Raw genomic sequence first — 18,706 nt, 5'->3', positions numbered from 1 at the left:
GAGGGGTGAAGGGAAAGAAAGAGTTAAGAAGACTTAGGAATTTCTAGTTCCACTGACAGGATGTTTGAGGATCCACCAATTGAGAGAAGGAACAAGGAGGAAGAACAATTTTTGGTTGAGGTACACACCAAGTGTGTGTGTGTGTGTGTGTGTGTGTGTGTGTGTGTGTGTGGTTTTGGACAAAGTGTATTTGAGGCTCATGTATGGCACCCAGACCTGGGTTAAGAAGAGCCTGGAGTCTGGAGATGTATAGTTGGCACTCTTAGCACAGGAGTGAATGATATCACCATGTAATTTGATGAAATTAGCTAGGGACAGCAAAGTTCAAAAAACTACTCTTCTAATGATATAAGAATAAAATTTAAAGAAATATATGTACTTCAGGGATATAGAAAGGAAAAGAAGTCAGAAAAAGAAAAGAAATAAAATAGAAAGAATAGAGTTTCATTACCAAGGTAAGGAAAAACTTTGAGGACAGTGTTGGTTAGTGATAAAAATTCTTTAAGGAGCTTGAATGGAATGAGGACAATTAGAAATATACTAAGATACCAAAAAAGTATTTATTTTTTTTTGGTAAAATGATAAGAAGAGAAGGCAGATGACAGAATACTGAAGAGTGACAGGAAAATGATGACACAAAATCAAGAGGACAGAATGTTCTTAAAAAGTTTGGAAGTGAAGGGAAGGGAAGAGATAACTTAGGTGGTCAAGAAAGCTTGTTTTTATTTTTATTTCTTAAGGCAAGGGGAACCTGATTTGGTTTGTAGACTAAGCAGAAGGAGCCAGTAGAAAGAGAAAGTAGGAGGGAAGTCACACAAATGGGATACATATAATGTCATCAGATTAAAAAAAAAATTCTGAATAAAAAACAATGAGAATTGTAATAGACACCACCTATCTAAAATAGTAAGTACTTATAAAAGGAAAGTGAGGAAAATGCAAGAAGAAATAAAATTAGTAATTGCATAACTCTATTCAGGACCTACCTGAACAAAGAATAGAGGCAAAATAGAAAATTGCAATAATGAAAAAACAACAACAAACAAGCTAACAGATATATGAAACAACCTGACAGAATTAAAAAAATACATTTTCCATTAAAAACAGATCTCTTCCCCAAATTTATCACATTAGGGAGACAAAGTCACATTTAATAAACATGTGTTCACAGCAGTCCATAGGCCGGGAGGAAATTATGCTGGGGCGTTTCCCGACAGCTGTGCTGAGTGAGAATCTCCCTGTGCTAGAGAACGTGCACCCGTTAGCGTGGAGGAGACTCTCCACTTCCAGACTCCTGAGAGGCTTACTGTAGAAAGTGATTGGGGTTGACTTTCCACAAACACAAAGACAAGAGGAGGTTCCCAGAGACTCATGTAATAAGTCATCTTGGGAGAAGATCTTAGTCATCCTGACTATCTGGGATCCAGTTGGTTTACGAAGGTTTATTCATTCTGTGGGGCACCTACTGTGGGCACTGGCCACAGGGCTAGGCTTTCATTGCTTGGCAGTACTGAGTAATCACATTCTACCATATGAATTCCTCCTTGGTGCTTACTGGTAGTGATTCACGTGATGACTCACTATCTAAGTCAACAATCAAATTGCTTTGGTGCCAGGGACAACATAAGAGCATAAAGAGTCCATTAATATAAGGAAAACAACTAAGTTTAGGGTAACCTGACAGAAAATAAAGATTTTACAAATGAATACAAGGAAATTAATGTGTTCTGATGAGATGTGATAACAGCACAGGCAGTCCTGTATGTTATGTCATGGCTCTATTCCCTCATTTCTGCTTTCTGATGAACTAATACATACACCTTACTTTTCCTGCTTCGGGGGCTACAAATGATGGACAAAGACACAAAGAAGAAAGGAAGAGCAAATGAAACTGGACTTCTTTTTAGCACAGAGAAGTCATGTGGTAAGAAGTTCTCAGGTGCAGAGCCACGTGCTCGGCCCAGAACTGCCTCTCTCCCTTCCAGCTGACAGACCACAGGGACATGATTTTCCTTCTCTGCCTCTTTCCTCACATTCCTCCTGTCATTCTTCCCTGACTCCTTTTCCCCTTTAAGTCCTGGGAAATGGAAGGAAAAGTTGAATGAGAAGACCGGGGCCCAAGAACCATCCCAAATGCATCCTTAGGAAGGTCTCTGAGTGCTGTAGTTCTTTGGTTGCTGTTAGTAAAGAATAATTCAATCTCAAGTACACTATTAGAGAACTACAGTATGATTAAAAATGTCTCTATCCAGGCCAGAGAAAGGCTGTCAAGAGAGGAAAAGAAAAGGCAAGAGTTCTTATTTTCCTACAGAAAGTATTTTAAAGACAGGGGGGTGGGGGAGGCCGAAGAGGGTAAAGGGAGTCAAATACATACATGGTGATGGAAGGAGACTAGACCTTGGTAGTGTGAGCACACAATGGAATATGCAGATGATGTATTATAAAAACAGTACACCAAAACATACCTAATGTTATTAACTAGTGTTACCCCAATAAATTTAACTAAAAATCAGTTATCAGAGAATGTCATTTTAGTTGATATAAAAAGAAAAGCTGTGAGAGTAGAAGAGTTTTGAATGTCCTGTGTATGGTGCATCCTATACACTGATTTGAGGGCTGAGGTTTGGTGTTTTCGTAGAAATTCTATCTTATCTTGTGGGTCATTGGTGTATTTTACCTCAACATGAATAAGTGTCCTGTCTTACATATTAAATAAAAAATGACAAAAAATATGGATCATCCAGTTCATCTCTACAAAAAGACTTTTCAAACCCTGAAAAGTCAAGTAAAATCATTACTGATGAATATCTACTATAGCCATCATCAGTTTCAGAAAGCTAAGTTATGATATAGGCTCTTTAAAAATATATTTTTATTGATTTTAGAGAGGAAGGGAGAGGGAAAGAGAAACAGGCACATAAGTGATGAGAGAATCATTGGTCGGCTGCCTGCTGCACATCCCTCTCCTCCCCTGAATGGGAACTGAGCTCACAACCCAGGTATATACCCTGACTGGGAATCAAACCTTGACCTCTGGGTTCATAGGGTGACACTCAACCACTGAGCTACACTGGCCGATGATACAGGCTTTTTATGAGTTGTGTAAGCAGTTAGAATTCATTAGAGACTCATAATTAAAGCGAACAGTATATTTACAACAACTATGCAGGACTTACAGCCACATTTTCTAATTTTAGATCATTATAATATTTTAGTTGTATCATATGTGTAGTTTGCTCTGTCTGGGCTTTATTTGTTGTCAAGTTTGGTAAAATAAGAAGTTTCAAATTATATCCATGTTTCTTGGGGAAAATATAATCCAATTTGTGACTTTCTAAGAGGAATCCTGTACACATTCAACTATAGGATATTCAGTCAAAGAAAATTATGAGATTGCTGTTGTTTGAATCATTTAAATCCAACTTGTGTGTCGTGCTGCCCATTATTCCATATAAAGAATGCATCTGTAGGAGATGGGCCAGGGCCTAGAGTTCTGCAGTTTCTGTGGCTCTAACTGCGGGCCTGCTGGTTCCAGAGGGCTGACACTGGGCACTCACAACAATCCTACAGCCGCAAGAAAGTACTGTTTTTCACAATTTACATGGAAACCCCACACAGGGAAAAACCCGTCTAATTAGAACATTTTCCAACAGAGCTTAAATATCAGGCCAGCTGGATCTCCACAGCGCCTGTGAATTTAATCATCACACTCTTCCCAGAACCTATATTCTCTAACCATTGAAGGCTTGAGCTACATCTGTCACCCAAATCTGGTTGTGACCATTTCTCATGGTTAGCTCTGCACACCCAGAAATGAGCCGTTCTGGGGTAGCCTCAAAGGCACTCATTTTGTAAAGGAGTGCCTACGAGAAATGGTATCTTTGAAATGAAATGCCTTACTAACACCCTCTCACTTGTTCTTTCCCTAATCTTCCTTTGCCAAATTCCCATGAGGTATTCTTAATATTTTTCAAGACTTATTCTATGTGGCTGACCCATCACTTACATTTGATATCTCATTCTCTATCAAATATTGCTCCAAATGTTGAGTTCTATTTTCTTTTTTTAAAAAAATGAATGTTTCTATTGATTTTGGAGAGGGAGAAAGAAGAAGAAGAGAAATACTGATGAGAGAAATAGGATTAGCTGCCCCCTGCATGTCCCCTATTGGGGATTGAGCCCAAAATCCAGGGATGCACCTTGACCAGGAATTGAACCAGTGACCTCTTGGTGCTCGGAACTATGCTCAGCTAACTGAGCCACACGGGCCAGGGCTGAGTTCTATTTATTTATTTTGGCAAAAGTTAATAGTATCACTAAACAAAAATGTCATTTCACTCTGTTCCCTTCTTGTGCCCTTACCTATTAACACAGCTTTCATTTATCAAACAAACCAAAAGTGATCAGGAGCCTAAGCCTCTCTTCTCATCAAATTTGACATCAGATAAAATATAGTTAAGAACACCAAAGACACACCTAGTATAAAGATCTCTGAAACTCTTAGGACCTTGTCAAGGGGGTGGAAAATATGCGCAGAAATAACAGTGAAATGTTTCTAAAATAACACAAAACCAAGTTACTTCTGTCTTGACAGAAACTATTATATAGACTGATAAAGTTCAGAGCTATAAAGAGACTATCAGAAGGCATGGTCAATCGGTTCCTTAATCGAATAAAAGTTAGGAAGGGTGATTATGGTGGAGACATGAGGGTGGTAACAGTTAAGATAAGTGCCAAGCACAGGAAAACATGAACTGTGACAAATAACATCACCCAGACCCCATTTCCCCAACACAGGTTCTGATACAATTGAGATAAAAGATGTAGGAGTGCCAAATGCTATGAATACTACACAGTAAGCATCCAATAAACATTTGGTTAAAAAAAATACCCCGAAAAATAAATTAATGGAGCTGAGCAATTAAAAAGAGCTGGAGTACATAAGGGCCTAACAAAGGTCGGAAGCAGCTACTCACAGGCAAATTTATCTAAGAAGCGACTCCAGAAATGGAGGTACTAGTCCTCCCAGCAGTGAATGCACCAAAACCTGACAAGACATTTTCCCCCTGTCTAGTTTATAAAAAGAAGTAATCATCATGTAAGTACATTCTGTAGGTGTTTGCCACTTAGAAACCTGGAAGGGGGTAGGGGAATGATGTGAAGAACAGAGGGCAAGAAGCTGGTGTGTGTTTTCTTCTCTCGATTATCTCCTTTAAAATAAACTGCCATTAGCAAGAGGCCCCTTTATTCAAGTTAGGAGAGGAGCTACGAAATGTCAAATGGTGAATTTGGGTTTTTATTAACCTGGCGAAGTTAGCTTGTTCCTGTTCAAAATTTATGCTTTAAAATCTTTGGAAGGCACAGTGCATTTCAATTTAGGGACATATAGTAGTTTGTCTTCTCCTTAAAACAATTACGTACAATTTATTCCAGATTATTTGTAATGTTAGTGACTCAGGGAAATGTCTGCATTTTTAATTAAGAGCTAAGGATACAAATTAAAAGTACTGCACAGTGAAGCTTGAATCTTGCCCTCACTAGTTGGAGCACATAAACACTAATATCAAATGATGGTTTTGTCATGTGACCCATCCATCCCCCGGCACATACAAATATAGAACATGACCATAAAAAGTAATGGACCATGCCCTCTGCTAAGTAATTTATGACAGCGCACCCAGACTGGAATGCCAGCTGGAATTACCTTCTCTCCGACTGCTATTTTCGCATATACAACTTTGAACAGATGATAGGAGCTATGTCCTGCAGAGAGGACCTAAATTAAGGCTGCTGGAACAATGCACAAGTAGCAAATCCACATCAAAGGCCAAAGTATGTTTAGTTTTAAAAAAGATTTGTTGAACGACTTAATGAATGACCTATTTTAAAATTAATTTTTGATTCAGGCCGTAAGAGAAAAACTTGCAACACTTCCAGTTTGTGTGTGTGTGTGTGTGTGTGTGTGTGTTTAGATTAATGGTGGCTAGCAAGCAAACATTTAGCTTCACGGTGGAGAATGAGAAATAGTTGATAATTATTGTATTAAAAACACAAAGTGATCCCAACGTTTGACTAAACAGAGAATGAAAAATTCCCTAGCCACGTACATAGTTCCAGCCTTTAAGAAGAAACTGCCATCGAGGCAGTCTGGAACTGTAACAAACTTTGTATGAAATAGTTGATAAAACAAAAGATATTATCCTTCCTTACCGACCTTTACCCTCAGATAATCCCCAAATCCCCTGTGTGTGATAACCACCTCACTTCCTTTGGACTGCCATTCATTATCTAACTCATGTCTTCCACAAAGACAGATGAGCTAATGTGCCTTATCAGATTAAAAAAAAAAAAAAGTCACCATGAGTGATGTCCAACAGGACAGGATCTTAGCAAATCCTTCCTGCCTCCACACTAACCAGGGTCACAGCTCACAGGGCCATTCACAGCTTTATTGTTGCTAAAGCAAACAGTCTGGGCAGAAGAATGACAGAATTACCCTCCTTTCTGATTATCCTCCTCTCTGCACCCTGATAAACCAATGATTAGCTTTCCTGTTGGGATTCAGCACTGACTGGGTAGCTTCAGACTGTCAGCTCCAGCAGACACTGGTGATTCTCCCCCCCCAACGGCCCCCCCCCCCCCCCCCCCCCCCCCCCCCCCCCCCCCCCCGCCTTGCCTGGTGCTTCCTTCTTCCTGAACCTGCAGCCAGGGTGTAACTACTGAGGTGCTTTTCTCGCTGTGCAAAGGCCTCTTTTAGTATCATTTCTCCACCTACAACACGAGATGCGCAGACAGCTGCTGGTGACCATATAGGAATCCTGGAGGCGTCAGTCAGCAAGCAGCTTTTACCTGCTTGAGCAGATATTTTAGTTGGGTTTAAGACTATACTCTTCTCTAGAAATTAAAAGCATTGCCTTTGGGTGCTTTTGAGTTGGCAGTGACGACCCCCACAAATTATTAAATCTTATAAAAATCTCCAATCTATTCAGTAATATGAAGTGAGACTAAAAAGTTAATCTAGAAAAGGCCATAAAGTGAGCCACCGGTTAGATTTAAAAGTGCTACTTCTTCCTGAAACTGTCAACACAGACCACTGGGAAATATCTGTATTTGAGGAAAAGATAACAGTATAATACAAAGGATAAACATTATTATTATTTTTTTACCTTTTATTTCTCTTACACTTTTTCTTTTCTATTTTCAAGATTAAAAATATTTGCTTGGCACATATAATTAATACCACTTACTCAACAGAATATTTTCCTGATGTTTTTGTATTAAGAAAAAAAGTGTCATAACAATATTTGAAAGTAGGCATTTAGGGCCAGAATTACTTCTTTCCATTATGTTACCTGCAACATAGACCCTAACAACAGAACTTAGGACTAATTATGGCCAAACCTTTCATGAAGATTCAGCAGCCCTTACTGAGCAATGTGGTGACATTTTCTGGGCATAGATGTAAGGAACGCTTGGGATTCTGGCTTTGTTCATTCATTTGCCTTTCCTTACAATTTCCAGACCTGTCACAAGCACCAACTAATTTAACCAAGATATGCGCTGAGATCAAAGTCACGTGACCATTCTGTTAGACAATAATTTGACACTTGATGGTAAAGCATTAAAGAGGAACAAAGGATGAACACACTCTAACTAAGAGAAAGTTTAAGATGTTTGTATACATGAATCTATATCTGTATTTCTCTATATATATCCAAATGCAATAGAAACAAATTCAGCTGTTAGATTTGCAAGCAAGTTTTCCTGTCTTTCTCTGGATGGCTATTGGGCTAGTAACCTGAAAAAATCCACATGAGTGTTCAAGAAAGACAATCTATTTCCACTAAAATAGACCTTACGTTAGCCAAACCAAGTTACCTGCTCTGGCAGATTGGCTAGACGCTCACCAAATCTATGACTTCTTCATCCCAGGCACATGGATTGGTTAAGTTCCTCAGCCTCCTTTGTGGCTAGGAATGGCCATGAGCCTGAATGAAGGTGGAGGGCACACATGCCACTTCCAGGCCTGGCCCATAAAACTTCGCAGGAACCATCCTGCGTTCTCTTTCCCAGTTCAATGGCTGACGATCTAGAGGAGGTGGGAGCTGCCGGATGGAAGAAGCCTGCATCCCTGAATGGCCATGTAGAACACTGTCAGCCTAAATCATAGAGCAGACTTTGTGAGAGCAAGGAAAAAAGTCTAGTTGGCCAAATCTCTGAGAATTGAAGACTTTTTCCTAAAGCAGTTGGACTACCTTGGCTAACACTGAACTCTCCTCAGTTCCCTGATGCTTTCTGCTGTTCTTTTTCAATCCTCACTGTAACTTTACGAGGTAAAAACTATTATCCCCATTTTAAAGATAAGGAAACACAGGCTTAGAGTTTAACTGCCTCCCCCTAAGTAGGAAACTTGGCAAGTGGATTCAGTTAAAATGGTTCAGTGGAAATGTACTGTGGATTTTTACCAAATTAAATTGCCACAAGTCACCCTGAAAAAGACTTTAAAATAGGAGACACAGGTGAACTCGTTTTTTGTTCTAATGAGAAGGTCTGTGGTTCTAATCCAGATAGGCCCAAGTCCAAAGTTTCTACCCCTGACGACCCCCACAAATTATTAAATCTTATAAAAATCTCAAACACATTTATGCCCACTAGTAAACAGTAATCTGGATCTATTGATGCCTGAATAATTAGTAGAAATCTTAAAGTGACCCCTGCCAGGCTTTCTTGCTTAGTTTAAGAGTAACAAATCATTTGCAAATTAGATTACTGCTCCATGAATTTAAAAATTCTTCTGGAGTGAGTGCTGGGCAGGCATAGTCTCTCAGAGTTGGAGGGGTGAGCAGAAGGAAGTTCTCTGTGCAAATTTTCCGAGTATACAAGTGAAAGGACCAAGTATTAGTATTAGATTCCTTGTCTGCACACAAGAAGGCACTATTTCCTTTTAAAATGCAAGTCCAAATAAAGACAGAAAGGGAGAGGGAGGCTAGAAGAAACTCACCTCTCACTTCTGGAGGAATAAAAACCTCAGTCTCTTAATCTTTTCAATGGAATAAAATCCACAGGGCAGTCAGTGACCATAAATTATCTTCTCTGAAGTTGGAAACTTAGGGTTATTTTTTTCTCTGTGTACCAGTAAGCATTAATAACACACAGACACACACAGACACACACACACACACACACACACACACACACACACACACACACAAACACACACACCATTTCATTGTCAGTACTTAGCAGGATAAGAAATGTTGGAGAAAATATGGGAAGTGTGCTTAGGAGGGAAGGAGAATGCTTGTGGTAGTTACAACAGTTCCCCAGCCCAGCAACACTTCCTATTTGTCTGCAACTTAGCCGGGGCCCGAGGAGGTGGGTCTCAGTGGGTGACCATCCAGAAACCCCGGTGATAGCCTTCTTTGGGTGGTGCCCACCTGGGGCACTGGTCTACTGGAGGCTCCATTTTCAGCACAGGCAGAGTTTGGGGTCACTCATGGTGGAGATGATTAACGATCATGTTTCACATCTCTCCCAGGTAATGTGAAATGTCTGTGCTAAATAAACACTTCTTTCAGCGCTCTCTATTCAACCAAACGCTTTCTACAGCTTTATTTTGACCTACAGGTCTATAAGTAACTACTTATAGGTCAAAGTATGGCTCTTATTATGTGTAGAATCTATGAAGAGGACTTTGGATGGTGAGTAAAGGAACAGACCCTGGTCTGAATCCCAGGGCCAGATCATTAATGTGTTACTGAACTTCACCTTCATGAGTATAAAATGGAAGTAGCATATTCCCTTTACACCCACCTACTGTAAAAGCAAAAGAATAGTTGGATGTGTCAGTGTCCCTTGAAATTTTATGCACCTACAGAATGGGGTTTTATTTATTTATTTATTTATTTATTTATTTATTTATTAAAAATATATTTTATTGATTTTTTACAGAGAGGAAGGGAGAGAGATAGAGAGCTAGAAACGTCGATGAGAGAGAAACATCAACCAGTTGCCTCTTGCATACCCCCTACCGGGGATGTGCCCGCAACCAAGGTTCATGCCCTTGACCGGAAGTGAACCCGGGACGTTTCAGTCCGCAGACCGACGCTCTACCACTGAGCCAAACCGGTTTCGGCAGAATGGGGTTTTATTAATCATTTTCCATATGGGAATCCTTCCCCATCTGCTGGGAAGAAACACGTTTCATCAACTGTCACAATACTGAAGGAAAGGACTAGGCCATTCTTTTGCCCACAGGTCATTTCTATAAATTACAACAAGGGGAGAGAGGACAAGCATGAGATATTCTACACATGTTTTATAACCTGTTGTATGTCACAAGCATTGTAATATATCAATGAGAGGGCGCTTTCAAAATGCAAAGTGTCAAGACCCTTTAGCACATCATGAAATCCACTCAGTGATCATGATCAGCCCTATAAAAGGAAGAAAAGAAGAGAGAGCAATAGAATGGACTAGAAGAAAAATATCAGAATGCAGTGCACTTGGTAAGGGGGACTGTTGTATAACTGGGTGGTGAAATAAAATATATATATTTTCTATGAATGATGGTTTAAAAATTCAAAAGCCCTTAACCTATATAATAAAAAGCTAATATGCAAATCAACTGAACTGCAGGTGGGGGGTAAGGCGAGGGGTCCTGGACTGTGAGAGCCCCAAACTGCCAGAGGGATGTCTGACTGCCAGCTTAGGCCCAATCCCTGGGAGGGCGCAGGCAGGGTTGAGTGACCCCCCCCTTGCCCCAGTGCACGAATGTCGTGCACCCGGCCTCTAGTATTACAGAATATAAAAATGTGTTTCTTAGCTCAAAATGAGAAAGAAAATTTGAAGTTGGATGCCATCACTGTCAATCAAGCCTGCAGACAAACCTCTTCTCCTGCTTCTCTCAGGATAAACTGAAGGAGAGGGTGGGAGAACTTTGATGGGCAGGGAAGAGAAAGCAAATGACAGGGTGGCTTCACATTTTGGTCTGTGGCTCATGGCCTTATTAAAAAAACAAAACAAAACAAAACAATAGTTCTCTTAGAGTCTTGTAAGAAGGGACTCAAGGTAATCTGTATTACCGTATTTTCTGGCGAATAAGACGACCCCCTAATTTTAGTTAAAACATAGGTTTAGGCCTATATTCGCCGTATAAGACTACCCCCCACTTCCGAGGCAACACCAGTTCTTTTTTTAATAGACTGGCTCTCTGACTCTGGCCAATCTGAGCAGGCTTTTTTTTCGTTTCAAAAGTCGTCTTATAGGCTGGAAAATACGGTCGTTTTCTATTCCTGCACAACAAATTACCACAAACCTAAAGACTTAAAAATAATATCCATTATCATCACAGTTTCTATAAGTCAGAAATCTGGGCAGAATAAAGCTAAGGTCTCTGCTCAGGGTCTCACAGGGCTAATCGAGGTGTCGGCGGGCCTGTATTCCCATTTGGAGCTTGAGGTCCCCTTTGAGGCTCTGTAGTTGTTGGCAGAATTTGGTTATTTGTAGTTGTATGACTGAGACCCCTGTTTTACTGCTGGCTGTTGGCAGAGCGTCTCTCTGAACTTCTGGAAGCTGTCTTCTCCCTACATGGCAGCTCTTATCTTCAAGGACAGCAGAAGAATTGGTCTCCAGCCACTTTGACAGTCTTATATGTCACAACATATATATCACCCTCCTCATAGCCTACTCTTTTGAGTGGTATTCTATGAACTCACAGGTTCCATCCACATTCAAGCTGAGGGATTATAAATTAGGTGGTGGGAATCTTGGGGTCCATCTTCAAATTCTGCCTTCCACAGAATCTCCCCTAAAAGTTAGAATTCACTCAAAGTGACAACCATCAAATATTTAAAGCAACTTAAAAAAAAAAAAAGTGCAACTCTGCGTTTTCCAAACTGGTGCACCAGCTTCTGCAGAACTGAAGTATAATAGATGTCCTTCTACAAGAAGCCTCTGTGGTCAAGTAAGTTTTTGAAAACATGGGTATAATAATGTTTAACATGTTTTTTTTTTTTTTTTTTTCCTGAGCACACTGTGGGGTTTCCCCCATCATATTTAACCCAGGAAATAGGTTTTTGGGTTTGTGTTAAATAAATCCACCACTTTATGAATATTACCATAATATTAATGTTACATCGAAGGAGCTGTATTATTGCTCCTGCACTGTCATTTTATTTCCTCTACAATGCTTTTGTTGATCCTTTGTCTATAAGATCCCTACCTCCCTGAATTTTGGTAGCATGAATGGTCTACCTCACTTGATTGGCAGTTTGCTTATAATTGACATGAGGCCTGGTACACAACATTTGTGCACTGGGTGAGGTGGGGTCCCCTCAGCGCCATGGTTGGCAAACTGCAGCTCTCGAGCCACATGAAGCTCTTTGGCCTCTTGAGTGTGGCTCTTCCACAAACTACCATGGCCTGGGTGAGTCTATTTTGAAGAAGTGGTGTTAGAAGAAGTTTAAGTTTAAAAAATGTGGCTCTCAAAAAGAAATTTCAATCATTGTACTGTTGATATCTGGCTCTGTGACTAATGAGTTTGCCGACCACTGCCCTCAGCCCAACTTGCACCTTTTCTGGGAGCCCTTGGGGGATGTCTGACTGTAGGAAATTCTCAGTGCTGCCGCGGAGGTGGGCTGCTGTGCTCATCAGCCATCATCCCAGCTTGTAGTTGAGTGGGGCTCCCCCTCTGGGAGTGCACTGACTACAGGGGGCAGCTACTGTGTTGAGTGGGAACCCTTCCTCTGCTGTGCATGCATCCATTCTGTGAAGGCATGAAGACCACCTAGGCTTTTATTAGTAAGGTAGATATAAAAAACTTTTCTTTTTTGCTGGTCACCTTCTACTAAATTTAACCTCTTTGAAGGCTGGCACTCTGGCTTAAAGCAGCAATGTAGAGTACCGCACACAGCTGTGCAGTGGTGGAGTGTGTTGGCTAAGATTTCTGGGAATCAGAGTTATCCTGGAGCATTTTGTCAGCTTTGGAACTAAGGAGTTAACCAACTTCTCTCTCTCTCTGAAGATCTCCTAGCTCATCTTTAGATTGAGAATGTTGTGAGAGATGGTTCCTAAGGGCTTTTCCCAGCTAATATTTAATATATGCCTATCCTCAAGCCCTGCCCCATCTCATAGGTGTTTGCTTTTACAGTGCTTATTAAGCACTTGATGAATATTTGTCCACTGATTAACTGTGAGCTTGCATTGTTGTGGGTTCCAGTATTTTATCAGTTCTCTCCTGTGTCCCAGGAGGTTGCTAGCTTCCAGCTGGCCAGGGTGTACAACCTCAGTTTTGGGCATCAGCTTATACAACCCTCAGACCAAAACTGACCACTAATGTTAGTTTGGCCTTGTCTCATGCTTTTGCAGAGTTAAAGGTCGCCTCCATCAGCAGAGTTGGAGGTACCCCTAGGAGGTCCTCCTGCCTTAAAAATATCTTCCCTTTCCAATGCTTGAAACTCCTATTAAAGATTCATTTTATTTCAGAACCTTATTACAACTTTAAGTAAATAATTATATGAGTAATTATTTAATAACTCATCCTCTAGAAAGCAAGTCACCTTGTATAGGCATGAAATGTGAGCAAGAAATAAATCTCACTAAGATTTTGAAGGTGTGTGTTATTGCAGCATAGCATATCTTGCTTTGATGTAGACATGTTTGGAGAAAATAACATAGGTTTGATATTTGACTACAGAGGGATTTTGTGCTTCTGGAGATATTAGGTACTAACACCCATATTCTTGCTGCCCACAGTGCAGCAGCATCACCTGGTCAGAACCACAGATTCTTGGGCCTCACCAGGGACCTGCTGATCCAGACCCTGAACTTTAGCAAGATCTGCAGGTGATTAAGTGAAGATGAGAGCCTGAGAAGCAATGCTCAAGAGGTAGCTGGGCATGACAGTTGCAAACTCCTGAAATAAATTTGAGCTACAGGCATAACTGCGAGAGCCACAGGTTCTGAAAATGTGGTCCCTGGACCAGCAGCATCACCATCAGGTGGGAACTTCCAAGATGCAGATTCTCAGGCCACAGCCAGGTCCTAATGAACTGAAAATCCTGTAAGCAGAGCCCAGAAACCTGCAACTTAGCAACGCTGCAGGTAAGTCTCAGGTGTGCTGAAGTTTGGGAACCACTGCCTATGTCAGCAAGAACTGAAATTACAGGAGTTAATATTCTCCTGAAAAAAGGAAGGAGGAGGGGATGACATGGCCAATTACAATATTGTTCATATAAGAAACTATAACTTGCTTTATGATAATCTTCTTTATGATGTATCTTTTAGAATGTACCTGGGGAAAATAAAGGCCTGGCCATGGACTGTTCTCTCCATTGTGATGGTAACTTCCCAAATCGACTCTTGCACTGAGTGGAAGTACTAGAACAGTCCTCTGGGTAAAGATGGAGGGAATGAAAGGGGGGATGGGCAACAAGACATTGCTTTGCTTTTCACCTACCTGATACTGCTGGGGTTTATTATGCTCAGAGCACTGTAATAAGTGCTGGAACACTGCCAGCCCATGCACTGCCTGGGTAACAGTCCCCTGGAACAGATGCATTCCTCCCCCTTTGATCAAGAATGCAGAGGAGGAAGAAGGGTGAGGTGCTATATCCAAGATATTACACCCAAGAATCTGCACAGCCACATACTCAGATACACATTACTCCTGACCATGGCTCTTCCCAGTACATTCATTCATTTCTTCACCTAATACTTAATGAGTGACTTTTATGTGCAAGGCTGCAAGGCCAACGAAGAAGTGTGCGTGTGTGCGTGTGCGTGTGTGTGTGTGTGTGTGTGTGTGTGTGTGTGTATGTGTGCGCCCGCACACGCACGTGTGTGCTTGAAGAAGGGATTGAGTGGGGCACTGGCCAAGTAAGTCATGGTTCTTCCTTCCATCTGAGACTCTTTTTTTGCTTTAGATAATCTTTTATTTAAGCATGAAAGAAATTGCAAGGCTCAACCAAGGTCATGTTAAATGTTAACTTCTACCAGGAATTGAGGCTGAAAGGCCATCTGAGACTCTTGATGATGCATTGAGGTTACTTCTCTCACTTTAATCACAGAAAGGCCCGGCTAAGTCTGTCTCTTGAATGCATCACATTGTGATTTCCTAGTATCACTGTTCTCTTTTGCAAAAGGGGGGAAGTCAGGGACTGAGAAAGCCAAGGAAGAAAATGCATCCACAGCGGAACACAATGTTTCCATCCCTACAAAGCTGTCTGCCTAGGCCGTGTGCTAACTCGTTTCCTGTAAGGGAAATGATCCATCTATCCACCCAGGTGAGCCTTTGGTAGCTCTAGCTACAAAGTTTCAAGGCCAAGACCACTTTCTGACCAATTAAATCAGAACCTCTTGGAGTGAGAACTAGGCACTGATATTTAAAAAATAGAGATGCCACTGCACAGGCAGGGCTGGGGACCACGGTTCCAGGGAGGGTCTAGGGTCTTAAGTGTTGGTCCTTTATGGAGCTGAGCTTCATTCTCTGAAAGACAAAGTCCGGGTTTCCCTTTTTCAGCTTCACTTTTTCAATTTCAGGAGTTTGTTTTAGAATTAAAAGTGAGCTTTTAAATTTAAGATATTGTGTTAAAATGAGTATTCAATGACTATTGAATATACCAAAATTCAGATGCAGAACAATTATTTTTTCTTATTTAATAAAGAATGCTGGTAATAGATATACTTTTTAGCCTATCTATAGTACTTATGAAATAGAAGATAATCAAATCATACATAGAATATATATATATATGATTATAGATGTGAACACATTTTGATAACAAAGCAGCACAAAGTATGAACTAAAAAGTAGTAGTAAACACTTTCTTGATTCTAAAACTATTATAAGAATAGTAAAAAGAATAGGATAGGAGAGGGTGGGTGGGAGGGAAGAGATCAACCAATGAACTTGTATGCAAATATAGATAATCCATGGACACAGACAATAGGTGAAGGCCTGGGATGGGAGGTGGGGGCGGGTTGGAAGAGGTCAATGGGGGAAAAGGGGACATATGCAATATTTTCAACAATAAAGATTAAAGAATAAACTGTTCATTCAAAATTAAAACAAGATACAGGTGACATAAATAAATTGACCTTTTCTTTCAATTAAAAAAAATATATATATATTTTATTGATCTTGTACAGAGAGGAAGGGAGAGAGATAGAGAGTTAGAAACATCGATGAGAGTCATCGATCAGCTGCTTCTTGCACACCCCCTACTGGGGATATGCCCGCAACCAAGGTATATGCCTTTGACTGGAATCGAACCCGGGTTCCTTCAGTCCCCAAGCCGACTCTCTATCCATGGATCCAAACCGGTTTCGGCATAAATAAATAAATTGACCTTTTAAACTGGTGATGTCAATTGTTACAGTATGAATTTAGCCATAATAAGATTATGAAGACAAAAGAAATGTTCCATATCATGGTCTGGCTTAGAGACAGAACCTCCATGTGCTATAACTCTCATTTTCAGGTTGTCACTCACAGCAACTGGTTCTGTTGCTTCCTGTTTTTTTCTCACACTGCCCATTTCCTAGGCAGCCCTGTGACAGGGCTGCACTCTTACCTCCGGGGGTTGTTGGTGCTGAGAGGCCATCAGGAGGAAAGCCCGCTGGGCCTGGAAAGCGCTGTGCACCATTTCTGCCTGGGAACAAAGAGGAAGAGAAAGTTTAAATGTTTGCGCTCCTAAGCAGGGTTACCATATGATCCAGAAATACCATTCCTACTATCCACCCAAGGAAAATAAAAAAATATGCTCACACAAAAACTCGTAGATAAAGGTTCATAATGGCATTACTCATAACAGCTCAGATGTGGAAACAGTCAGAATGTCCATCAACTGATGAATGAATAAATGAAATGTGATATACCCATACAATGGAATATTACTTGGCATTAAAAAGAATGGAGTGCTGCCCGGCATGGCTCAGTGGTTGAGAATTGACCTATGAATCAGGAGGTCATGGTTCAATTCCTGGTCAGGGCACCTGCCCAGGTTGCAGGCTCGGTCCCCAGTGTGGGGCGTGCAGGAGGCAGCTGGTAATGATTCTCATCACTGATTTTTTTTTCTCTCTCCCTCTTCTTTCCTTTCTGAAAATAATAAAATGTTCTTAAAAAAAGAAAAAAGAAATGAAGCACATGCATTTACAGCATGGGTAAACCTTGAAAACATTATGCTGAGTGCATAAAGCCAGTCACAAAAGACCGCATTTGTGTGATTCCAATCATATAATGTGACCAGAATAAGCCTATCTGCAGAGTGGTTGCCAGGGGCTGGGGAGTGGGGGGTGACAGGGAGTGACTGCTAATGAGAATGGGGCTTCTTTTGGGAGTGGTGATAGTTGTGGGATTAGACAATAGTAATATCACAACTTGATGAGTATACTACAAACCACTGAATTGTACATGTAAAAAGTGAATGCTATAATATGTGAGTTACTATATCTCAACAAAGCTGTTAAAGTATGTTTGAACCCCAAAGTGTTTTCAATGGGTGTTTTGCTTGTCCTCTTTCATAGTGTGCCCAAATCTGTTCCCTACCTTCTGATGAAAAGAAAACTGTCCCGTATGCTACCCCCATAAACATATGCTCACTGAGAGCTGGTGGCTTCCACAGTCATTCATTAAGATGGTTCCAGAGGAGATTTCAGTGCTACCTGGACTCAACCCCTCAAAAAGGAGTTGAGGGCATCGGAAAATTTTCAAACACAAAGTACCATATTCTCTATACTCACCCTCCACACACTCTTAATGAATTAATTCTTTAATTTTTTAAATATAAAAAGTTACATAAAAGTACTAAGAAGAAAATAATTCCAAATACTCACATCCCCCACAATTAATCACTTTTGGCATATTTAAAAAATTTATTTTTTATTTTATCTTTTTTGACTTTTTATTTTTTTATTGTTTAAAGTATTATATATAATAGTACATAAATCTCATTTTCTCCCCATTGACCTTCCTCCAGCCTCCCCTATCCTGTCTCATGCTCTCATCTCCTCACCCCAGTGTTTTGTGTCCATCCGTGTGCTTATATGCATGCTTACAAATCCTTTGGTTGATCTTTCTCCCTCTCCCCACAACATTCCCCAGCCTTCCCGCTGTAATTTGACAGTCTGTTCGATGCTTTACTGCCTCTGTATCTATCTTTTTGTTCATCAGGTTATAATGTTCTTTATTTTTCATAAGTGAGTGAGATCATGTGGTATTTATCTTTCTCTGACTGGCTTATTTCACTTGGCATAATGCTCTCCAGGTCCATCCATGCTGCTGCAAATGGTAATAATTCTTACTTTCTTACAGCAATGTAGTATTCCATTGTGTAGATGTACCACAGTTTTCTAATCTACTAATGGCATTTAGGCTGTTTCCAAATCTTAGCTATGGTGAATTGTGCTGCTATGAACATAGGGATGCATATATCCTTTCTGATTGATGTTTCTAGTTTCTTGGGATATATCCCTAGAAGTGGGATTATTGCATCAAATGGGAGTTCCATTTTTAGTTTTTTTGAGGAAATGCCATACTGTTCTCCACAGTGGCTGCACTAGTCTGCATTCCCACCAGCAGTGTACGAGGGTTCCTTTTTCTCTGAATCCTCGTCAGCACTTGTCATTTGTTGATGATAGCCATTCTGACAGGGTATGAGATGGTACCACATTGTCGGTTTTTGTTTTTGTTTTTTAAAAAAATGTT

At 40.6% G+C, this 18,706-nt stretch overlaps 1 protein-coding gene across 1 annotated transcript in view; it reads right to left on the bottom strand.

Moving 5' to 3' along the window:
• CAP2 (cyclase associated actin cytoskeleton regulatory protein 2) overlaps nt 1-18,706 on the bottom strand; it is a 138,448-nt gene that overhangs the window by 67,370 nt on the left and 52,372 nt on the right. Inside the window, exon 4 of the mRNA XM_036446144.2 lies at nt 16,575-16,652. Coding sequence (XP_036302037.1) covers nt 16,575-16,652 — 78 coding nt within the window. The remainder of the gene's footprint in view (nt 1-16,574; nt 16,653-18,706) is intronic.

This window comes from Pipistrellus kuhlii, unplaced genomic scaffold (genome assembly GCF_014108245.1).
Source record: "Pipistrellus kuhlii isolate mPipKuh1 unplaced genomic scaffold, mPipKuh1.p scaffold_m20_p_2, whole genome shotgun sequence".
In the NCBI taxonomy this organism is placed as follows: Eukaryota; Metazoa; Chordata; class Mammalia; order Chiroptera; family Vespertilionidae; genus Pipistrellus; species Pipistrellus kuhlii.
This window is presented reverse-complemented; position numbering and strand designations above follow the sequence as displayed.